Raw genomic sequence first — 24727 nt, 5'->3', positions numbered from 1 at the left:
GGTTCATTGTGAGGGACATGCCAGCTGGATGAGTACAACTTAGACTGAGAGACTGAGGTCCCCCCGCCGTGTCCGGACTTCACCCTCCTTGACTTTCCCCCTTGGTTTAGAGGAGGTGCCTCCCCATCTAAACAATGTCCGTTACTGAGAAAGGGGGTGGGGTTAGGCTGGGAACTCGGGACAGCGTGATGTAATGCGGGGTACAGGCAGTGACTGGGCTCCACACGGCAGACACAGGCATGGTGGGGCAGACAGGTGGCTGCGGTGGCCGTGAGAGGTTCAGGGGCCACCTCCCAGGTCCCCCGTACACTCCAGAGATGCCAGAGGCCCAGGCTTGGGAACAGGCGGATGTCCCCCAAGAGGCACAAGTCCTTACAAAGAACCGGTTAGCCCTAAAGTCCCAGGTCTGTGAGGTGCCAAAATCGTGGCTGCAGTTCCAACCTTCAGAACTCAATAAAACAGGGTTTCCGCGGGGCAGAGGGAAGCCCCTCAGCTCAGGACCCCCACCCTGCGGGGAGGGAGAAAGAGGCCAGCGCTCGGTCTTCTCCGAGGAAGTAACCCACAGGATGCCACTCCCGCAACCTTCCTTCTCCTCCCGCCCCCAGCCCTTCGTGGTGTAAGCCCTCCTCCCTCCAGAGGGTGGCACGCCGACCCGCAGCAGACCCCGGGCCACCAAGAACCGGAGGCCACTTGGTCCGAGTTTGCTGTGGGCGGCAGAGGCTGTGTCCTGCCTGCTGCGCCTCCGGGCCGTCCTCAGCATCTCCTCCCTGAGCTTCTCCTCTGGCATCCTCACGTCCCACACACCCCCCTCACCTCGCCCTAGCCCCGCCCAGCCCCCCCCCACCCCTGCACCCCGTCCTGCTCCAAAGGTGGCCCTACGCCTGTGGTTGCACCAGCGCACCAAGTGTCGAGTCCCTTGTTGCCGCTGCTGCCTCTGTGACACCCCCAGAACGGGGCGCCCCCCCAGGCCCTTGAGAGTCCCCAGAAGCAGCTTTCAGAGCCTCTCCTCCTCCCTCTTGCACTCAGAGGGGGGAAAAAAAAAGAATCGAAAGTAACTGCCCAAGGAAATTCTGGGTAGGGCCATCTTTTTAAAGGTTTTTAAAAGTATTTTATTATGATTGGCCCGCCCGTCAATTTGGAAAGATGAACTTGGCTCTCGTTCCCGTGACCGATTTGGAAGTCCCGAGCCAGAGGTGAGCGACAAGCAGGTTACGTGATTAACCGATTACCCGATCTGTGAGGAGCAGCTGGGGGAGGGCAGAGGGCGAAGGGCCAGATCATTATTCTTTTTTTTCCCACACTCTCTCACTCTCGTCTCTCCACGATTACTGACCGCCCGGGGGCCTGATCACAAACCCTGCTTGGCCAGGGAGGCGGACACCTCGTCGGCGAGCGTGGCCAGCTGCGGTGAGTCCACCATGTCGATGCTGCCAGTGGAGGAGACGTTGCTGAGGTGCCGTGGGGACGTGTCCCCCGACACCACAGGCGACTTGTACACAATCTCCGCCCCGTGGTCGGTCTTGGCTTTGGCGTTCTCGCGGAAGGTCAGCTTGTGGGTTTCGATCTGCAAGAGAGGAGAGGGCAGGGTGAGGCGGAGAGGCCCCGCCAACTGCTGGCCTTGGGTGGGAGGGAGGCGTGGTGGGGACCACAGTTTCATAGTTTCCCAACGGCTAAGCTTCTGCTGGGTCCTGGTCACCTGCCAGCCAGCCTCCCAGGCCCCCTTTCCAGAGGCAGCGATCACTGTGAGTTTCTTGTGTACCTTTCCAGAGATAGGCCACCACACACGCAAACATGCGTCTGTGTGAGTAAAGGAAAAAAATTACCATACATAAGGCAACGATATCCACAAGCTTCGCACTTGGGTGTTTAGACTTAATACCTTGCATCGTCATCTGTACATAGCTCCCTCACTGCTCGCTGAGGGCTGTGTGGTTTCCTGTCACAGCAGATGAACCAAAACGTATCCACGCCCCTGTGGGTGGGTATTTAGGTTGTCCCAGTCTTTTGCTCTCACAGACAATGCTGTGTTCGAATAACCTTGTAGGCATCTCATTTCACACGTGTACTGTAAGTGTATCCCAGAAGTGGAATTGCTAGTAGGTCAAAAGGCGTGCGCGTTTTATTTTGACGTACACACATTGCCCAATTGCAAATGAAAGTGTGGAAGGAGAGGCTGGAGGAGATTCAGGGATGGGGCCGGAGCCCCTGCCGTCCAGCTGTGAGCCACACACATGCCTCCCCTTTGCCAGTGGCTGATGAGGATGCTGGAGGTGGCAGCCGCTGTGCGCAGCACTGGCAGGTATACTAGAAAACACGGTGCAACAAAGCCCTTTTGAAAGTAGGGCATCGTTCCCAAACACACAAACAGCCCGTACAACTCCATCAGAAAAACAACCCAATACAAAGTAGGCAGAAGACATAGACATTTCTCCAAAGACGAAGTACAGATGGCCAACAGGCACATGAAAAAATGCTCGCGCTGATTATTAGAGAAATGCAAGTCGAAACCACATGAGGTTAACACTCACTGCAGTCAGAACAGCCATCATCAGAAAGTCTACAAGTAAAACAGAGTTGCCACATTATCCAGCAATCCCACTCCTGGGCACATACCCAGACAAAACCGTAATTCAAAAGATACATGCACCCCTGTGTTCACAGCCGCACTATTCACAATAGCCAAGACGTGGAAACAACCTAAATGTCCATCGACAGATGAATGGATAAAAAGGATGTGGTATATATATACAGTGGAATACTACTCAGCCATAGAAAAATGAAATAATGCCATTGCACAGCAACATGAATGCAGCTGGAGATGATCATACTAAGTGAAGTAAGTCAGACAGAAAGACAAATACCATATGACATCACTTATGTGTGGTAAGTGGAATCTAGAATATGGCACACATGAACCTATCTACAAAACAGAAACAGACTCACAGACATAGAAAACAGACTCGTGGTTGCCAAGGGAGAGAGGGGTCGGGGAGGGAAGGACTGGGAGTGTGGGATTGGCAGATGTAAACTCTTATATACAGGATGGATAAACAACAAGGTTCTACTGTATAGCACAGGGAACTATACTCAATATTCTGTGATAAACCAAAATGGAAAAGAACATAAAAAAAGAATGTCTATGTGTATAACTGAGTCACTCTGCTATACAGCAGAGATTGGCACAATGCTGTAAATCAACTATACTTCAATTTAAAAAATTAAAGAAAAGCAAACAAATGAACTTATTTCAAAAACAGAGACTCACAGATAACAAACTTCTGGTTACCAAAGGGGAAAGGGGAGGGGATGATAAATTAGGAGGTTGGGAATAACATGTACAAACTACTATATATAAAATAGATAACCATCAAGGACCTATTGTACAGCACAGGGAACTATACTCAATATTTTGCAATAACCTGTAAGAGAAAAGAATCTGAGAATATATATATGTATGTATGTATAACTGAATCATTGTACGGTACACCTGAAACTAACACGACACTGTAAATCAACTATACTTCAATTTAAAAATAAACAAAAAATGAAGTAGAGCATCCTTGACCCAGAGGTCTCAGCTCCAAAGGATACCTGGGAAGCTCAGAAGCAGAAAGCATTAGCTGGAGATGCCAGTAGTACATCATAATTCTCTCCTGATGAGTCCTGAAGTGGTAAACACAGTAATTCTCAGCCTGTTTTGGGTCCTAAGACCTCCTTGAGCATCTGGTGAGACCAGGAAAATGTGTACACACGCGTGTCTGCTCTCATACGCACATGACAACTTCTCCCTACAGTTTCAGGAGTCCCTGGACCCCAGGTAAAGAGGGCCTATTGCAGGGGCATTTGAGTGTAGAGAAAAACCAGGCTCCCATTTAAGCCATATGCTTGTTTTGTTCACGTTGGGTTACTACTCTGAAAAAAGGACTTTTCCTTATTACTACAACTGAAAGGCCATTTTGACATAAGCTTTGATAAGAACACTTACGTTCTTAAGAAAAACGGGACAGCATCCTGGGAATGTCCCCAAATCCCCCAAACTGAAAGGAACTCAGGTGGCAGGGGTCCTACGCTCCACTGCTTGTCAGCAGTTTTGCTCATCACAGAGGGAAATAGGGGACTGAACACAAGAGGACCCTCTGGGACCAGGTCAGTGTCTCCTGGGCAGTGGGCAGGGCAGAGCCCACCCTTTCTGAGGCATCACAGAGATGAGTTAAAACAGGAGAAGTTCTGACTCGGATCTGGCTCTAACTCATGTTCTTTGATGACGACAAAGCTCCGGGCATCCTCTTGAACACCGCCTCATCCGGGCCTCACAACCACCCTGGGACGGGAATGTTTCCATCCGCTTTGCTGCAGGGGAACCTGACGCTGAGATGGCTTGCAGATCTTGCCTGGGTCACGCCTCCAAGCAGTCAAGCCCAGAGCTTTTCCCAGGACACAGAAGCTTCCAGAGTCAGGGGTAGAGGCCTTCCTTCAACTGGGAATCACCAACGCCCAGGCCTACCCAGACTCATTCCATATACAATATATTCAGACTCTGGGGGTGGGACGTGGTCTCTTTAAAGCTCCCCAGGGCAGGGACGCCCTGTATTAAACAGGCTGGGGGCTGCGATGGAAACAAGCCGGCCTTTTGCAGAAAACCTCCTCATTTCCCTGGGTCTCACTTTTAATAGAGACCCAGGCGGCACTGAGAAGTAGTCCTGCCCCTGGGGAAGCCCAGTATGTGGAAGCCTGATGGTCAGGGAGCCCTGTGGGGAGCCAGGACCCCGTCCTCCCCCCGCCTTCGGGCGCCTGCATCACGGGTCAGGTCGGCCCCGAGGTCTCGGTTTGCAACCTGTGATTTAAGAACACACCAGCAAAGGCTTCTCCAAAACTATGCTGTCGGGCTTTCACTGCAAAGGTGGGGTGTGTCTGTTCAGAACCAGAGGAGGAGGTGGTGACTGCCGTGGGGACCCTGGCGGCCTCCAAGCAAGGCCCGGCTGCCACTTTTGACCAGCGGGGCCCCCTTGGGCTGCACCGCTGCTCACTGCGGCGTTGGGTTTCAGTTGCCACACCCGTTCTCGGACATCCCTTCTCCCTTCACCACTCCTCAGTCAGCTGCTGAGAGGCACTGAAGACTGGAAAGTGAGCCACTTGCAGAACTTCAGGGCAGGCATGGGCAGGAGACCCCAGAGGGTACTTCGCTGTATTTATGCAGAAGAGGAAAAGTGCAGCCACAAGACGGCATTCTGCAATGGGCCCAGAGGGAGACACTGGTGTCCCCCGGCCCCCACTGCACACAGACACCCAGAGCCAGGCCCAGGGCCTCTAGAAACTGCAGGGAGTGCTGAGGTCCTTGGTCTAGCAGCCTCCCCGTGGACACTTACAGAGGCTTTGCTGAAATCTGGATTCCAGCATCACTGATTTCCTCTAACTGCCTAGTGACCCATTTAGAGAGTTAGGTTACATTCCCGTGGCTGGCTTTGGTGACGGCTACTTCCTTTTGGGGATGCTTGCCCACCACAGGGCCTAGGGCAATGGCTCTCACCTTTAACTGCACTAAAGAGTTACCTGGGGGCTTTAAAAGCTCCACTCCAGGTGCCCAGACGGCACCTGAGACCAATTAGGATCTCCAGGGTGGGGCCTGGCATCAAGAGTGTTAAAGCTCCCAGGGGACATCAAAGGGCAGCCCAGGTGGAGCCCCGCAGGCCTGGTGGTAGCTGAGAATCCATGTCAAGCCAGTCAATACAGGACCCTCAGCTCTCCTGCCGTGGGAAACTGGACCAGCCTTGTCCGCCTGACTCTGTTATAGCCTCCTCCCCGCCCTGCCCCTTTACCTTTTTATGTCCTCCGCCAGGGACGTGGGTGATGTTATCCAGGGACCCAATCTTGGACTGGACTCTCTCCTTGAAGTCCAGCTTCTCAGACTTTACTTCCACCTGGCCACCTCCTGGAACACAATACACACAAGGGCACCAAGCCTTGAGTGAGGGCTAAGCAAGTGAGTGATTCCATGCAGACGCCAACCTTGAGGGGGAGCTAAGACCACCTTTTATTTAGAGCGTAGTTTGGAGCAAGGAGGTCCTTCCAAAGGGCTTGAAAGCAGTTTGCTTTCTCTCTCTAATCAGGGTGCACATCAAATATTTACTCAGCAAACTCTTCCTCCTCAGATGATGCAAAGGTAGATGACAGCTCAGTTCGCAAGAAATTATTCTAAATTAGTTGGCTTCCAAAGAGTCAAGTCTTTCTATGCCAACATCCTATAAGCTACAGCCCTATAAGACCTCAGAATTAAACTAAATGGCAAAATGCACCCTTAATAAGGAAGGGCCCTGACCCTTTCTCCCTTCTCAGACACATGATGCCATGCCCAAGTGTGGGAGATATGGCCTGAGGAAGAGACGAACTACATTACTTTCTTTGGAAGGATAAAGCCACTTAAGAAAGCTGCTCCCTTGGGACTTCCCTGGTAGCATAGAGGTTAAGAATCTGCCTGCCAAGGCAGCAGACATGGGTTCGAGCCCCGGTCCGCGAAGATCCTGCATGCCGCGGAGCAACTAAGCCCGTGCGCCACAACTACTGAGCCTGCGCTCTAGAGCCTGTGCTCCGCAATAGGAGAAGCCACCGCAACGAGAAGCCCGCGCACCACGACAAAGAGAAGCCCGCGCACCACGACGAAGAGTAGCTCCCGCTCGCCGCAACTAGAGAAAGCCCGTGCGCAGCAACAAAGGTCCAACACGGCCAAAAATAAAATAATTTTAAAAAAGATATCCATACTTTATTAAAAAAAAAAAAAGAAAGCTGCTCCCAGTGTGGTAGGATGGTAGCCTCAGGAGAGGCACAGTTTTCACTGGGAGAGACTGAACTCCCACAAGATGTCCAAGGGAGGCAGGAAGTAATGACACACCTTCTAGAGTACGTTTCTGACAACCTTCTCTTCCTGCAGTCACAGTTCAAGTAACGACCTCAGCCCTGAACAGGGCCTAAAGCAGAAGGCCCTGCTCTGGCCTTTCAGGCGGAAGTTAGCTCTCCAAGATGGTAGGCACTAGCCACCTGTAGCTACTTAAATTGTATTTATTTATTTTAAATTTTAATTGAATTTTATCTTTTTGGCCACGCCGGTGCGGCTTGTGGGATCTTAGTTCCCCGACCAGGGATCCAACCCAGGCCCGCCCGGCAGTGAACGCGCCAAGGCCTAACCATTGGACTGCCAGGGAATTCCCCAAATTTAATTAAATAAAATTCGTTCAGTTCCTCAACTACACCAGCCACATTTCAAATGCTCAATAGTCACATGTCATTAGTGGCCACCATACTGAACAGCACAGGTATAGAACATTTCCACTGTCTCAGAAAGATCTATAGATAGCACTGATTTCTATACGGCATGAGATGGAGAGGGAAAGGGGAGTTCCAACAGCATCATTTTCTGCTGAAATGAAATGACAGTGGGAGCATGGCAACAGCCCAGGGCCCCATGTTGTAGCTGGGGCAACTGGTGAAATGCTCCTCACGCTGGCTGAGGACCAAACTGGGACATCCTCATTAGCCAGGCTTTGGGGGCCAGATCAGGCCCTTTCCCAGCTCTACATACCCCGTGTGCAGCCTGCTTGGAGAACTGCGGGTTAGGATTTAGACCATCATCTGCCCTCCCTCCTTATCTTGTCTTGGCCAGCCTGGCCCTGCTCAGGAACAACACGCGAAGCCACGCCTCCCAGGCCACAGCAAGTCCCACCCTTAACACTCTCCTTGATGGCCCATCCCCTCAGTCCTTCCCAACCACTTCCGGAGAAGGCACCACCCCATCCTGCCCCACCCCTCGGGCCTCCCCGCCCCGTCCTTGCCTTCCACAAGGGCTGGCTACCTGGCTTATGATGGATGTTGCCTAATGAGCCACACTTGGAGGTCACCTTGCTCAGATCCACTGGTTTGTAGACTATTTGCACCTGCAGGAGAGAGAGAATGAGAGGGACAGTAAAATAGGATTATTTTATTGGGGGCGTAACGCAATGAAAAGCAGCTAAGTCCAGGCCCTGCTCGGTGTTTTCCTGTCTGCCACGAGGAAGACACCCTAGTCATGGCGGGAAAATGTGTTGGAATTCTGCCAACCTTGCCCCAGGGGAGCTGGGTCTTCACAAAACAAATGGAGTGGCCTTCAATTCCACAGGACAAGGACCCTCGGGGAAAAACAGGGCTACTTCCCCATTGTGCAGGGCCTACACCTTCGGTTTAGCAAACACTTACACGAGATAAAGTTATTCTCTTTCCTGACATGACATCCACAGATCACGTTCAGTGAAGACAGAAAGAAAGAAGGGATCAATACGATCTGTTTGTGCAGCATTTGAAAAATCTTGGAAAAGCAAGAGAGCCATATCTGCTGGGCCTCTGAGAGCAGAGGGCGGCGTGGGGCTGTTAGCATTCCTCCCAGGAGAAGCTTCACAAACCCAGCAGCCCACAACAGAGAGGGCCCCAGAGCAGTCCCACAGCCCAGTAAGAGTTAAGCACCAGCTGTCCCCCGCACCCCCCCAACACCCTGCCCCAGGGCACACAGTGTCCTGGACATTTTGGTTCTTTACAGAAAGGAGCAAAGCAACACCAGCAGGATGGGCAGGCGGCACAGCAGAAATCACAGGTTTAGTGTCTCAGGCAGGTTCAGCAGACACACGTAGGGGAGGCCTAAGGGCCTCAGGGCTCAGAGCCAGCCTGAGGGTCCAGCACGTGGCCAGGCCACACAGCCACCCCCCGCCCCAACCGCCTGCTGATCTCAGCGCCCCGGAGGAGAAACCCACGGGGACCCAGCATTAGCAGAGGGGTCTCCTAGAGGAAGTCTCTACAAAGCCATGGCTGTGAGGGGTCCCTGATGGTCCCTGGGTGACACTTCCCTCATGTGAGGTCACCTGAGGGTACAGGAGGCCCATTGCCGTGGAGCCAGTCGGCCCCTGCGCCCTGCCCTGGAGTCACCCAGGAGAGAGACGGCCTCGTGCCTGAGAACGGGGTTAACAAGGACATCAGAAAAAAAGGAGTTTTTACTTAGGTCTAAATCATCTGGGACAATCCCAAATTACGCTAGTTAATCAAAATCATACTGGCGTCTGCCGATTACTGATGGAGTTGATTCAGGCTGACAGGTGGACGTGGCCTGTGTGCGTGGGTGCATGGAGGGAGGTGTGGAGAGCCCGCACCTGCGGGCGCTGGTGAGTTAACGTGGATTCTGAGCACGATGGGCCCTCGGGGGTGGGGCGGGGCAGGGCTATGGGAACTCCCCCCTCCTTCCCTTTAGGAGGGAGAGGAAAGTGAGGCTGGTGTGTACAGGCTTCCTTCTCTTCCCTTCAGCCTGGATGCAGTAACCAGTGGGGGAGAAGGGAGGGTGGAGCTGTGAAGAAGGGAGAGCCTGGATTGGCAGGGAGGGGAAAGGAATGGGGATGGGGAAGGGAGGGGAGGGGAAAGGAATGGGGAGGGAAAAGGGAGGGGAAAGGAATGGGGGAGGGGGAAGGGAGGAGGAAGGAATGGGGGAGGGAGAAGGGAGGGGGAAGGAATGGGGAAGGGAAGGAATGGGAGAAGGGAGGGGAGGGGAAAGGAATGGGGAGGGAAAAGGGAGGGGAAAGGAATGGGGAGGGAGAAGGGAGGGGAAAGGAATGGGGGAGGGGGAAGGAATGGGGAGGGGAAAGGAATGGGGGAAGGGAAAGGAATGGGGAGGGAGAAGGGAGGGGAGGGGAAAGGAATTGGGGGAAGGGAGAGGAGGGGAAAGGAAAGGGGGAGGGGAAGGAATGGGGAGGGGGAAGGAATGGGGAGGAGAAGAGAGGGGAAAGGAATGGGGGGGAAGGAATGAGGAGGGGGAAGGAATGGGGGAAGGGAGGGGAGGGGAAAGGAATGGGGGAAGGGAAAGGAATGGGGAGGGAGAAGGGAGGGGAGGGGAAAGGAATGGAGGGAAGGGAGAGGAGGGGAAAGGAAACGGGGAGGGGAGGGAGAGGGGGTCAGGCAGACTGGAGGCCAGGGAGGGGGAGGGAGGAGGCTAGGCTCTGGAGTGCATCCCGGAGCCGGCCAGGAGGCAGGGAGAATCCCTAGGAGAAGGAACAGAGCCTGCCTGCTGGGGAGTCACCTCCCAGCTGAGGAGAAGAGGGGCAGGGAGCAAACAGAGGCAGAGCCCAGGCCAAGGGTCCACTGTCCCCAAAACGCCTGAGGCTGACATTGTGCTGGGGCTTGTCACCCCCCAACCTTTCACCAGGAGAAGAGCTCTCTGTGGCGGCTCCTACTGCCAGGGCCACAGGCCACGGACAGCGCTCGGGGGCCAGCCCGGGACATCCTGTGGCACTCTGCCGTGGTCACAGACTAGGCCACCAGCTGGCAGAGTGCAGGGGGGAGGGGAGGTGCCCCTGAGGAAGTCCCTTGATGTCCTGGGCACCGCCAGCCGCAGAGGGAATGTACCCCCTGCCCCCACCTTCCGCCTGAAGGAGCGGGGCGCTGACTGCAGCCACTGGACCCCACCCCTCGGCCCTAGCAGCACAAGCTCCCACCAGCTGACCAGACACACCAGACGCGAGTTAAACCGGAAAGCACATGTCTTTCCTTCTCTGGCCAGAGCCTGCCATCTGCAGGGAAGCGAGAGCCCGAGTCAAAGCTAAAACAGCAACGTCCCTGGGAGCCCAGGATCACAGCCTGGGGTAGTCCCCAGCCCTTCTCTTGGCGGAAGACGAGGTGGCAGTGGGACGGGAGAGCAGGGGAGATACTGAGCAGACACTGGTGAGGAAGCGTGAGTGGAGCGCCATGCAGCAGCCTCGTCAGTGGCAGAGCCAGGACCCGGCGCGCAGGGCAGGAGGCAGCAGCGCATTGCAAGAATAAACCCCCAGGTCCGGACGCAGATATGCGGGCCCAGGCTGGGCACTTTCCGGAGAGACAGGGAGGTCTCTCCCACTGTCACCCCGGCACTGCCAGCCAGAGGCCAGATGCCTGCTCTCAGAAACCATCCTCCTCCCCACGGGTGGACCTCAAAGGGTCTCGAACATCCCGTTCCCCGACGTGTTCATAAACATTTGCCTCCAGCTGACCAAGAAGGCTGGGGGAGCGAGGGAGGCTGCGGAGAAGGGGGGCCGAGCCTCAGGATGCCGCGTTTGCACCCATTTGTCTGTGAACTTGGAGGATAACAGCAGAGCCGGCCAAGTGGGCAGGCGAGAATGAGGATGCCAGGCCCAAATCTCAGGGACACATCCGCTGGGGATGCAGGGAGTCCGCAGGGACACCTGGCGGAGGCCAAATCTAAAAGGGCTCCAAGCCGCGTTTCTGTCCACCCTCGGCCGCGGGCAGGTCCCTGGTGCACTTCTGTGGGGCTCTTTCGCATCTGGAGCTTCTGCCGGGGGTGGAGCTGTTTTCAAACATGAGCCGAGAGGCTTAAGCATCAGCTCATCCCTCGCAAATGCAGAAGTCAAAGGCTCGCAGAGCCTGGCCTCTGCTTGCTCTGACGCAGGATGGTAAAGACCTTTGTGTCGGCTCGTCAGAACAAGCGGGCCAGCTGTCCCCAGTGGAGCCCCTTAAAGTGAACCTGACCAGGTGACGGAGCAGTCAGGTGCTGCCACCTTCAGCCCAAACTCAAACGAGCTGTGGGGCTCCCAGTGAGTGGGGGCGAAGATGGGGCTTATGCTGTGAGGACCCGGCCACCAGGAACAGGTCGGAGAGAGGACCAGTCACCTTCCCCGTTCCACCCATGCAGCGCTGGGGCGCCCCTCCCGGAACGGTGGGCACGGGTGTGGGGATCCTGAGCTACATTTACCTGGGGACCCGGACAGACTCCGAGCCTGAGAACGGTTTATTCTATGCAATGTGCAAGTACAAACTCATGCCACTTCTCAAACCCGGAACCGCAGCGCGGCGCAGGGATAGCGTGACAGTACTCACACTGCCGCCTCCTGGCACGTGTTTGATATTATCCTTTGAGCCACACTTGGACTGGACGTTGCTAAGATCCAGCTTCTTATTAATTATCTGCACCTTTGACAGCCAGAAAAAAGGATGAGTGACACACCACACTCAGATGCACCTGCCCCGCACAAACACGTCTGGCTGCAGGCCAGGGAGAGGAGGACAGGGCTCACTCACACCTCCCGGGAAGCATTCCAGAGCTGTGAGTGGCTGGAGGTGGACCCCACCTTACAGCACTGGGTTTACAAAACGGATCCACCAGGAGGCAGCTCTTCCCTTTACATGAGGCTTGCGTTAGGGAGGCCCCCCAGAGAGCACCTTGGAGGCCTAAAACTCAGAGTGTCCACCAGGTTGGGATGGAGCAGAATGTACTCAGTTACATTATTAAATGAACAAATAAAAGTCCCAACTGTGGCCTCATTCATACACCTACCAGACCCCTGTGAACATTCACCGAGACCTTTAGGTGGCTGTCCTCAAGTCTGTTAGGTACTGGAATCGCCCGCAGACATATTTTTAAAATGCCAGACCTCACTCCTGACCTTAGAATCTCAGTCTTTGTGCTTATGAAAAGCACCCCTGGTGCCTGGTTCAGATGCATGGCTAGGTTCGAGAATCACAGACTTCATGGGGAGGACACAGGTGGTTTTATGGAGAAGATAAATCTGGACCCCCTTCCATGGGAGGCCTTGGCCTCCTGGAAGGCAGGGTAAGTGCCTGCCCTGCACCATCGGCTCCCCTTCATCCACAAACCACCAGGCGCTCAGGGAACAGGGCGATGTTCCCAGGTGACCTTCCCTAACTTTTCCTGGGCAGGTGTTGTCCAGATGGTAGAGATCCCACTGTATCTCTGCGAGGCTTCTCCTTCTCCAGGCACCAGGGAAAGGGTGTGGGGCTATCCACATTCCAGGGGGGAATGATTTTTACCCAATTTGTCTGTGCATTTCATAGACAGACAACCATGGTGCAGAGAAGGGGAGCTGAGAAACTCTGCGTTTTGTCTGCCAGAGCAGGGATCACATCCTCGCCGGGTGTCCTCCATCAGGAGTGCTGTATTTGGAACCGGTGGGCCTTAGTTTCTATTAATCACAGGTATAGATAACTGGCAACTGAAGTTTCCAATGAAGAACCAGCACTGCCCTCTGAAATGCCGGAAATGGCACCAAGACCTCAGCTGCTGCCAGGTGGGGGCCACTGCCCCTGAGCCCCGGGGGCAGCCTTTAGGGCAGCTGTAGCTGGGGGGTCAGAGCCGGGGCCTGGCTCATCTAGGGTGAAGGGCCCCAAATCTGACCCAAGAGCCAGAGCCGGCCATCAAGAGGTCCACAGGTCCTCAGCCAAAGGAGGAAATAAGGACGTGACAGCAAAATTTGTCCGTCCTACTTTTTGGTTTTAAAAATGGCCTTTCCTCCAATAAAATTTAAAAAAATAAAAATGAAAATAAAATGGCCTTTCCTTTATTACATTATTAATTATTAAATTACATCGATAGGAGATATTATTTTTAGATGTCCTTAACCTGGCAAAATTTAAAATATAGTCATCTTCTCTTGGACCCCATCCCTGTTTTTTTCCTTAATTTCACTGCTCTGAATTGAAAAAACCTGGGAAGCACACATCTAACCCATCACTTTGTTTTCTTTTATGTTCCTTTAAAGTAAAAAGCTATGCCTTGGGCTTCCCTGGTGGCGCAGTGGTTGAGAGTCCGTCCGCCTGCCGATGCAGGGAACATGGGTTCGTGCCCCGGTCCAGGAAGATCCCACATGCCGCGGAGCGGCTGGGCCCGTGAGCCATGGCCACTGAGCCTGCGCGTCCGGAGCCTGTGCTCCGCAACGGGAGAGGCCACAACAGTGAGAGGCCCGCGTACCGCAAAAAACAAAAAGAAAGCTATGCCTTTTTTCATCATAAAAAAGTAACAGGACATTACGATTTTGAGAAACAGAGGTTCCAGAAAGAGGAGAAAACGTTTTCTTGCTAGCACAGCCACTGTTGCACTTTCTTGAATTCTCTTCAATTCTCATATATAAAAATAAAACTACCATCTCAGACATAGAAGTGGCAGTAATTATTGTGTACATACTATTTTATACCAAGTATTTGCCACGTTCTACAGTCATCAGAAGCATTAATTTAAAAAAGATGTCAGATTCCATTTCCTGTCACCTGTGCTATCAGATATTTATATTGATTCCATTTTGAAGAATACAGTCTCATCATGAACATCGCTCTGCAAGGAGTTTCTCCCATTCTGTGGGTTATTTTCATAGCACAGAGCGCCAGAAGTACAATTTCTGGGCCAAAGTTACAAACACTCTAAAAACTCTCCACACAGCTCTCCAAATGGCTTTCTAAAAGGGTCAGATTAATTTCTCCTGTGAGCACTGTTGAGAAAGTCAGTTTCACCATGTTGCTGCCAGCATTGTGCATTAAAAGAAATTGTTTTTCTTATTTCTTTGATTAAAATAAGTGGATCTGTTATTGGCTTATTATGCATTTCTTTGATTATTATTAAAATTGTTCCTCTGTCCTTTTTTTCTGCTAGTAGTTGTATTTTTTTTTCTAACATACAAACGTTGACATTTTTATATACTTCCTTTGTAACTTCCCTGGTTTTTAAATGTAAAAACCATCCCTCATTTAGAGGCTGGATAAATACCTAATTCCACGTCACCCTTCTCACCTGCCATCCCCCCGGCCCCGCCCCCAACCTTCCTGATGAAGAGGCCATTTAAAGCCCAGAGAAGTTCAGTGACTTTCTCAAGTCAGTGGCAGAATCCACACAGGAATCTAGATCTGGGTGTTCTGCGGCCACGGCTACCTACGTAACAACAATATTTTGCCGGAGCTGTTCTCAAGCCTGTTGTCTCATAAACCAAATAAAAACAACACTCTCTCAAGGTGAACGGTGATGTCTCTCCTGCCATATAGGAGAGAGCGTGGCAACGCCTCAGCCCAGGCTTGAGCTGGGACGAAGAGGTAGAACAGGTTTTCTCACCCTGCTTTGTAGGCAGTTGCTATCAACCTCTGCACAATGTCCTTGAATCATTTCATCCCACCCTCAAATTTTAAGGAGTCCCACATGAACTCCTGCTTTGGGGATCATTTTTTATTGATAACTTTCCATTGGATAAGTCCCAGAAGCAGACTTTCCAGCTTTCATAAGAGAACTGGAGTTTAGAATTAGAAAACACACACCAACACACAAAATAATAAAACAAGAAGATTGAAAAGACAATGGTAAAAGAACGGGAGGTCATCAGGACTGACAATGATAGGACTGATCATTACATTTAACTCTGAGCTTCCTGGAAGCCAAGGCAAAAAGCGAAAACATGTTGGGTTACATAACTCTCTTATCTGACAAGAAAACTTACCCGTTTTTCAAGGAGGATTGCCTTATTTTCTGTATTAATCCTTACAAGGACATCAAAAAAACTCAAGAGCCATTAAGCAATAACAAGATGTGCAACATACACAGAAATGTTTTCTCTGTGCAGCTTTTTCTTGTTCCAACCCCACAAAAAAGGCAACGAGCTTTTGTGGGATTTGGCAGGAGACATAAGGATATTTACAAAGCAGACCTGAATTACTGTTAGTTGTCAAATTAAGTCAACAACCCTTTTCAGAATGGTAGATTTACAGAAAGGAGAAAAACGGGCAATGGTTTGTATTATGAAATTGGAATCCTGAAACTTAATTTCTCAACTAGAGTAAATGTACGATCCTGAGCCTCAGCTCTGGGCAGACACTGAAAAGAGCCAAAGGAAAAAAACAATGTTTTGGAAGCTCCAACTTTTGATCCCGGGGACTCCTAGTCAAGGGATAAATTCCTGTGGTCAGGGTTCGACCCTGGAGGAGAGGTTGGGGTGGTGTGAGCCTGGGAGCGGGTCCACTTTGGTTTAATCCATTTCCTAGAGAACCCCAGATGGTTCCAAACCCTCATGAGACCTTGTTCTGGTTCTTTTTGGGCTCAGCTTTCTTGATGTGCTCCAGATCGCCCAGCCCTCACCACTCCCACCCCAGCAGCTTCCAGGCTGGCCCAGTGTCCTTGGGTCACCCCTGGTGAGGCCTGTCTCGAGCACTGCCTGGCGCTGGGCCTGGCTTGGCCTCGCTAGGGTCAACAGGCCCAGTGCTGAGGATTGGGGGCTGGGATGCTCTGGTGGGAATGTAACCTGGGGTGGGCACTGGACGCCCACAGCAAGCCTCCTCTTCAAGTCCAAGGTGGTCAGCCTGAGAACTGACACAGGAGATCAAGTAATCGGGGAGTCACCTTTAGAACTATTTATACTGTTCCTTTAAACAGTGACTGCCCCAAGATTCTTTATAATGATGGGATTTTTTTCCAGACAAGATTTTTTTCCAGAAACACAGATGTTGTGTATAGGGAGAGATGCCCAGAGGGTCTCAGAGTTACACGGCTATCCCAGAGGAGGCTCTCAGCCTGGCTCTGCACAGCCTGATACTTCAGCTCAAGTGCAGCTGAGTGCCTGGCCCTGACCCAGGACAAGCAAACTATCCTACGTACAGACTCACTTTATTTACTCCACATAAATGTTCTACATGTGTACTTTTAAAAATGAGACAAAGTTTCAACAGATGCAACCAATTTTTGAAACAGTTCTCCAGAATGGAGACAGACGCAGCGTGCCATCGCCATCTCGTGGCCACATGGAATATTGCAGCCCAAGGCTTTCCAAGCCTGGCAGCTTTGGCAGGTTTCTGTCCTGCCCGGGGCCTTCGCATCCCAGCTACTGCCTTGGACATCCTTGGAGGAAGTGACTTTAGCTCCAACTGCTCAAAGCCAACCAGACCACCCCCCATGCTCTGGTCATGACTCTGCATGTCCCTTCTCACCTCGGCAGCCACAAGGATACCCCCAGTTCTCCTTACCTGGCAGCCTCAGCCCCATATGAGCTCCTTCTCTCTCACGATGGAAGGTACCTGGGACCTCTGTGCTCTCCGCTGACCACACAGAGACGCTGCTGAGGTTGGTGCTGCCATCACCTGGGCTGGGCCCAGACCTGCCCTCTTATTCACCTCCCCCTCCGCGACTCACTGACAGGCCAAAGGCTCTGCGGCGGGTGCTCTCCACTACTCTCTTTCTTCTCCATCCTATCCTGTCCTGTCGGGGCAAACACAGAGCTGGTTCACAGCACACCCAGCAGGGACCTCCCTCTATCAGCTGTTAACTCTCCAAAGCTCTCGCGTGAACGAACAAAGCTCCACCCTAACCCACGCCCTTCTGCTACCCCAGCTGGTACCAGTTTTAGCTTTATTTTGCTTTTGCTCTGAGTATCTCCAGGTGCAGTTTCCCACTATTCTCTCTTCTGTGTCTCCAGCACTCTACGTGGGGGACTTTCCTTTCAAAGACCCAATGACGGTCCCAAACAAGGGTCTGTCCTATCTTCTCTGACTTGGTAACAACTGATATTGTGGGTGACACTCCACAACACAGGTGACTCTCAGTATGGTGATCCTTGAGGGTGCAGGTAACCCCCTCAGTGTGGGTGACAGCAGTACAGGCGACCCTCAGTATGGGGACCCTCGATGGTTGCAGGCTGCCCCCTCCTGCATATGCTTCCCTGGCCAACCTCTCCTCTTGCCCTTTTTTATACGCTCATGTGTCTCTCTCTCCTGCCTGGGCCTGGGGGCAGAAACTCTCACAGCACAGGGCCTGGCGCTCAGAGGTGCTGCAGGAATGTTGGATCAATGAATAAAGGAAAGAGAGAAGGAACCAGCTTTTGGTGCTATTTTATGTTGTTTTCTAATTTATTTCTGCTCTTATCTTTGTTTCTGTATTCTTATTCTTTTCTTGTATTCTTTTTTCCCTCCAATAAGAACATATATGCTGCTATCATTAAGTTTTTAAAATAATAAAAGCATTTAAAATTATGAATTCGTTCTAAGTACAATTTGGGGGCATCACCACATAATTTATGGCATTTGTTATCAAGGCACTTGGAAAAGGCATTTTCATTTCCAAACTGAATGAGCAGTGACAAAGGAAAGGTTTTTAATTCCCAGGCATTTGTGGTCATACTGGTGATATGCACACAGTGAAGTTCTGGTGTATCACAATGAGGTTAGAGATTAGAAGCAATTTCTGCTTCTCTATATTTATAGGTGTTTTTCTTTATGGACTAAATAGATTATTGACATAATATCTGGACTCTTAACAGATAAACCCTTGGCCCTACAGTTTAATTCCTGACATTTGTTCATTTTCCCCTTTCAATTACATGGACTTTCTTTGTCCTTTTATCTTTTTACTTTACTAATATCTACTGTGACACCTCCAGTCACAACTGTATTTCTATCCATTTTTTTCTTTTTTAAAATATTGATTGATTGATTGATGTGGACCATTTTGAAAATCTTTACTGAATTTGTTACAATATTGCTTCTGTTTTATGCTTTGGCTGTGAGGCATGTGGGATCTTAGCTCCCCATGGGGTCTCAGCCTGGACTGCACACTGGGAACCCCTAGGGAGGCCCTCTCAAGATTGTCACGGGCCAGGGAGAGGCTCTGGCACTAGGATTTTTTTTTTTTTTTTTTTTTTTTGCGGCACGCGGGCCTCTCACTGTTGTGGCCTCTCCCGTTGCGGAGCACAGGCTCCCGACGCGCAGGCTCAGCGGCCATGGCTCACGGGCCCAGCCGCTCCGCGGCATGTGGGATCTTTCCGGACCGGGGCACGGACCCGTGTCCCCTGCATCGGCAGGCGGACTCTCAACCACTGCGCCACCAGGGAAGCCCTGGCACTAGGATTTTTAAAAGAATCTGCCCCCTTCCCTGCCCCAGGTGATTCTCCTTTGCAGTCACAAGAGAACTGCTACTCCTTCCTTCCCTCCCCACCTTTGGTGGATCCAGCTGGTTCTGTTAAAGTGGCCAAGTGATCATCTGCATTTTCCTTTAAAAGTAATTTCGTTTTGGACTCTTCAAGCAATATATGTTCACTGTAGCAAATCATGAAAACAGAGAAATGTACGAAGCAGAAAACAGATGTTTTACATTTTTTTCCAACCAGTGATCTGTTGCGGTTTTCAGTCTCTGCAGGTTTACAAACATGACCATCTCCTGCTTCTCCTTCTTCAACGTGTCATCTGTTCCGGGAGTTGAGTTATCCTTCAGACTCTTGGAGCATTCGTTGCCCCTTTTGTAGCCGAATAAACAGTGATTGAGCACTTACTGTATTGTATGTTGGGCTGAATGAGAGGACACAGGGACCCAAAGATCTCACAGGACCTTGAGGGACCTTCAGTCTAGTCATTTTATTTTATTATTTATTTATTTATTTGGTTGCACTGGGTCTTAGTTGCAGCAGACAGGCTCCTTAGTTGCAGCTTGTGGGCTCTTTAGTTGTGGCTTGCCAGCTCCTTAGTTGCGGCTCACGGGCTCCTTAGTTGTGGCACGCGAACTCAGTTGCGGCATGCATGTGAGATCTAGTTCCCCGACCAGGGATCGAATCCCGGCCCCCTGCCTTGGGAGCGCGGAGTCTTATCCACTGTGCCACCAGGGAAGTCCCAGTCTAGTCATTTTAAAAGGCCTTCTGTTTGGATCCCAGGTGCCTTTTTTCCTTTTCTTGTCGTTTTTCCCGGAGATTAATGTGTTGAACTTTGTTATGGGTCAGGTTTTCTTTGTTTCACACAATTTTCTAGGTTTTCCATGGAATTTAAGGGGAAGCTGTTACCTCCCCTTCTGCCACTTCCTCACATCTCCTCCCCAAAAAGCCCCAAGAAAAGTCACTTTTCTTCTTTAACCTTCAGTTGCCATGGACACACGTCTGCGCCCCAGCGCGGTGCGGCCATAACCTGGGGGCACCCTCCCCATTTCCGCCCTGAGCATCAAGTCGCTGGCCCTCGGGGCCGGCGGCTCAGGTGCGAGGCGTGGGTTCCTCCCTGTCAGCCCTGTCACTGCTGTTCTCAGCGGAGTTACCAGAACGGGGCCAAATGGGCGGGGGCAGCCGGCGGGTGTTGCAGGTGTGTGACAGAGCCCCGCAGGCTGGGAGGCACTGATGGTCATGGTTTCCCTCTCGCCATGATGAGCACGCTGGTCACAGCCCCACAGTCTTTTCAGTGGTGCAGAACTGGCCGTGTGGGGCTTTGTTTTTCATTTTTCAAAACAGGCAAATGCTCTGTGCTATGAAAACAGGGCACACACAGGACACCCACAGCATTGAGGGAGGGGTGCGAACGCCAGTGGGAAACATCCCGTCACCTTGGAAACCCTCTCCCTGGGGGTCCCTCTGCCCCCAGAGCCTCACAGAGGGGTCAACTTCAAGCCAGCGCCCCAGCCAGCTGCGCCAGAGCCCCTTCTGGAAGGAGACAGGCATCTTTACGAAGCACAGCAAACACTTCAGGAAGGTAAACACGGCTCAGGCCCAGCACTGTGGCCCAAAGACCAGTGCGATGAGGCCCCGAGAGGCACCCAGACCTCCCCACTGGGCAGGACCGTTCGGGTCCCAAGGATGGGAAAGGCCAGCAGGGGTCCCTGAGGCTCCACGGGAAGCAGAGTGCACGGTTTCAGGCAATGGCACCAACATGGACCAAAGGTGCTCCGAGACACCCTCCCTCCACGGTGACCCAGGCCCCAGACAAGAGTGATTAATAAAATCAAGAGTGCGGAGGCCCCACCTGGGGGTCCCGACTGAAAGGGAAACATTGGCCCCTGCCCACCAGGAGGCTCGCTGCCCCAAAAACGGCCCAGCCTGGAAGGCCCAACACAAGAGCTGGGTCTTGGTCCTCCAATCCCTTTCCTGCCTCCCTTCTTCCTTCTCTGTTCCCCACCCTGTGCTGGTGGGGGAGGACTGCTATTGTCTGAATCGTGTCCCCCAAAATCCACACGCTGAAGTCCCAACTCCCAGCACCTCCGAATGGGACTGTATGTGGAACAGGGTCTCTAAAGAGCTCATTAAGTTAAAATGAGCTCATTAGGGTGGGCCCTAATCCAATATGACTGGTGTCCTCATGGGAGGGGGGGACTGGGACACAGCGACACCCAGAGATGGACCATGTGAGGCCATGGGGAGAAGGCGGCACCCACAAGCCAAGGAGAGAGGCCCCCGAAGACACGACCCCCGCCGACACCTTGATCTTGGACTTGCAGCCTCCGGAGTTATGAGGCGTTACATTTCTGTTGTATAAGCCGCCCAGGCCATGGTATTTCGTAAGTCAACCCTAGGAAACTCATACAACGGGGCATGGGGTCAAGAAGAGGAGGAAGACGGCCCAGGCCGTCCCCATTTCTCTCCACCTCTGGCCCTTGGAAGCTCATTTTCTCCAACTTTGGGAGACCCAGAAATGTCATGAGCACCTATTCGTCCCTGGAAGAATCAGGTGTTCAAAACAGAATCACGAATTTCCCCAGAATTGGGACCTAAACAAATGTCCAACCAACACCAGAGACACACCCACCTATGGACTGGTTGTCTCATTTTCGAAACACAAGGCAGCCACGGAACCCCTGTGGCACCCACTTTGAGAACCGCCAGGTCACGGAGCTACAAGCCTGTCACCTCAGATCCGTCCAATCAGCAAGGGCTGAAGTGAGGAAGGGAAGAACCGGTACTTTCTCTCCCCTGAGCAGGGCACTCACGGCCTGGTGGTGACCCCAGTAAAGAACCGAACAGTAACCTACTGTCTTTCCTTGAAGAGGCCGGGGAGGTGCTTGTGCTATGGGGGGTGGGTGGGGGGACCCAGGCTGGTGGTGGGAGGAGAGCCGCTCGCCCGCCTCCAGCCCAGCTGCGGGGGACCCACCCGCCTCCTCTTGCACAGCCAGCCTCTGCACGCCCTTACCTTCCCGCCTCCCGGCTGGTGCTTCAGGTTTTCCGTGGAGCCGATCTTGGACTTGACGTTCTTCAGGTCTGGCATGGGCCCGGGGGCGGTCTGCAGGCGGTTCTTAGCTGCAGACGGCGACTTGGGTGGAGTGCGGACCACTGCCACCTTCTTGGGCTCCCGGGTGGGCGGGGTCGGCAGGGAAGGGGTGCGGGACCGGCTGCCCGGAGTGCCTGGGGAGCCGGGGCTGCTGTAGCCACTGCGGTCCCCGGATTTCCCAGATTCACCTGGAAAGGAAGGAGGGCATGAGGCCAGTTAGCAAAGGGCTATCTGTCCTGGGGTCTGTTCCCAGACTCAGGGCTGGATCAGGCACGTGGAAACAAGGTCAGAAGCTCAGTCACACCAGCAGGAGGCTGCCCATTTCTAGAGAAACGCCTCCACTTCCCAGCCGTGCTGCTTTGCGACAGAGATATCCTGCTTCCCAGAGAAGCAACAGAGTGGTCACCAAGGACCACCCAGTACCCCCTAGAGGGGGCCCGACTCTGCCCTGTGGCCCTGGGGCCAGGAGAGGCTCCAGCGAGCTGTGTGGTCTCAGACAAGTCACTTACCCACTCTGAGCTCAGAGGAAAAAATGGTAATGCCTGCAGTGAGTGAGGCCGGGCAGGGCTACATGGCCTGTGCCCTGAATAAGGGCAATGCAATGGTGGGCCAGGGGCCCATCTGGATCCACTGGACTCTTTAACCACAGGGTGAATTTTAAGCTGTTCTCCAAGTTCAAGGCCCCTTTTCCCTCAGACCCCATCCAAACTCCCAGCTCCTCTATGGTACCTGGGCTCCACAATGGTATACCTGCTTCGTGTCTATCTGTCCCTGGCTCTCCAAACAAGCCATGCCACTTCCTGCCGCCCTGCCCTCCCGAGAACCCTCTCCCCACCAAAGCGATGCGCAGCAAATAGCAGTGCACTTTTCCAGGTGCAATGCGGGCGCCAAGCCCTCCAGGAAGGCCGCTGGGCCCACCCCTCTCCCAGCGGAACAGCCCTGGGTTCCCCAACATGCGTCTCTTCCTGCACTTCTCATCCCCCATCACACTTTAATAGTTGGCTATTCCGTCTGCCTCTTGGATTCGTGTTTCACCAAGTGTGGCCCCAGGCACCCCTGCATCAGAATCTCCGGAGCCACCACGGAGGAGTGGGACCTGTAAGATGCAGATCTCCAGGCCCCATCTAGACCTGATAGGACAGAATCTCTAGGGCTGGGGCCTGCAAAATTGGTGCTTCCCACGCTCCCAGGGATTCTTGAGCAGACTCGAGTCTGAGAGCCACTGGGCCGGATGCTGGGCTCCAGCTCTGAGGGTGGCTGATGCCCCCGCCCCAGGAACCATTTGTACCAAACAGGGACCTGCCGGGCCCCAGGCTGGAGAAGGGCAGCTCTTTGCTGGAAGCGACAACTTCTCTTGCCGAGGGGAGAAGGAGCGTGTGGCTGTTAGCGGAGTCTCTGTGTCTGCTGGAACTCCCTCACGGTGCCAAGCTCTGCAGGCAGGGCTCGGTGCCCCCACCCTCTGCCCCCAGGCACACAGGCTGGCTGGTGGACCTGGTGGTGGCTTCAGATTCTTTCTGCGCCACTGAATTGCAGAGCGACCTTAGGCAAGTTACTCGACCTCCCCGGGTCCAGCACAGTGACCGTCACCCACAGGATGCCGGTGCGATCTCACATGTAACCTGGTTGGGGCCAGTGCAGACCTCCAGCCCCCGTATCAGCTCGAGGCACATCCTCCCCTGGGCCCACCACAGCCCTCGGCTGCAGTGAGAGCACGCAGGATTAGAACGGCCCGTTGGACAGACACATCCGCACAAAGCACACAAAGAGAGGAGCAGGAATTCTGACTGTGCCGACGTCAGGCTCAACGTGGGACACCTACGTTTCAGAAGCACGTCCTCCCGGCTCTAAACACCTAAGCCACCCAAGAGGCACGTGCGCAAAGGCATGACCCTGCGGGCGGAGCAGGCTCAGAATTACCTCTCTCAGATTTTGCCCCTCCGTGGGGTGGTTTTTTCTGCACTTGCTTCGTAGCTTAAAAAGAAAAATCCACAGAAAGCCTCGTTATCATCGAGCTTAAAGAGGCCTTAATGAGTGTTTTTTTATGGGCGCCCAGTCATGCCCAGCCAGGCCATCCACAGAGGCGAGCAAGGCGGGGAACGGGGTCAGGGGCTCCATCGGGCAGGAAACAAGGCCAACTTGGGGGAGATCTGTCCACCCAAGAGCAGGTAAGATCCAAAGAGAAGCACACGTTCTTGTTTCCAGTTATGATCCAGTTGCGTGAATCAACTGGCACAATGACCAGTGAAAATAAGCAGCGTCAAAATCATGTAAAAATCCCAGTCACAAGTCTGGAAGCTACCCCGTACCATACGTATCGTATACGTGCGGAAAAACCCTGTGGGAGAAAACCAACGTACGGGCCTCAGCGAGCGGGCGTCCGTGCAGGCCCCACTCTACGGCAACCTCGAGGAACATCACAGCCAAGACATGCAGCAGACAAGGGCTCTGAGCGGCCACCCCGGGGCCAAGGGGCAGCAGAGGCCCCGTGGCACCCGCCCAGGCCTCGTGCGCAGCCCATATAAGATCCACGGGGCCCCTGAGCCAGCGCAGGCCAGACGCCCCCCGAGTCATGCACAATCTAAACCCAGTTTCCTGGGACAGTCCCCAGGGCAGTGAGACAGGGGCACTCAGCCTGGCTGTCCCCAGTGGAAGCAAGATGGCTCAAGTGAAGCCTTGCCTGGTACTCAAAACCGAGTGGGTTTTACTCACAGGAGCCCGGGGGAACGGGCCCAGGGTGTGACTGCTTAGCTAAGATTCTTAGGTTCTGTCCGAGGGTCCCTAACATCCCAGCAAGTTAGCAGGGGCCGTGCTCTGTGTGAGGTCACCTATAGTGACCTAACCCTCATTTGGGGACTGAAAAACACCTCCCAGGGGCCCTGGACGTGGGGTCCAAGGATCTCAGAGAAGCCCCTTTTCCGTCAGTTACTAGTCTTACGGCTGCTTTTTCCTCGTGCTTAAAAGTCTG

At 53.1% G+C, this 24727-nt stretch overlaps 1 protein-coding gene across 15 annotated transcripts in view; it reads right to left on the bottom strand.

The window, feature by feature from the left end:
- Positions 1-1085: 1085 nt before the first annotated feature.
- The window catches only part of MAPT (microtubule associated protein tau), a 102475-nt gene continuing 78833 nt past the window's right edge, over positions 1086-24727 (bottom strand). For 11 of the 15 annotated variants that reach the window (XM_067714443.1, XM_067714447.1, XM_067714448.1 and 8 more), the window contains 5 exons: positions 21685-21950; positions 11872-11964; positions 7844-7925; positions 5817-5929; positions 1086-1564 (listed from right to left, as the gene is read on the bottom strand). In XM_067714443.1, the coding sequence (XP_067570544.1) occupies positions 1349-1564; positions 5817-5929; positions 7844-7925; positions 11872-11964; positions 21685-21950 (770 nt within the window). In that variant the 3' untranslated portion in view covers positions 1086-1348. The remainder of the gene's footprint in view (positions 1565-5816; positions 5930-7843; positions 7926-11871; positions 11965-21684; positions 21951-24727) is intronic. The other 4 variants (XM_067714454.1, XM_067714445.1, XM_067714456.1 and 1 more) reach the window with 1 other exon arrangement.

This window comes from Pseudorca crassidens, chromosome 19 (assembly GCF_039906515.1).
Source record: "Pseudorca crassidens isolate mPseCra1 chromosome 19, mPseCra1.hap1, whole genome shotgun sequence".
In the NCBI taxonomy this organism is placed as follows: domain Eukaryota; kingdom Metazoa; phylum Chordata; class Mammalia; order Artiodactyla; family Delphinidae; genus Pseudorca; species Pseudorca crassidens.
The sequence above is the reverse complement of the archived record's forward strand: the minus strand, read 5'-3'. Positions and strand labels throughout refer to the sequence as shown.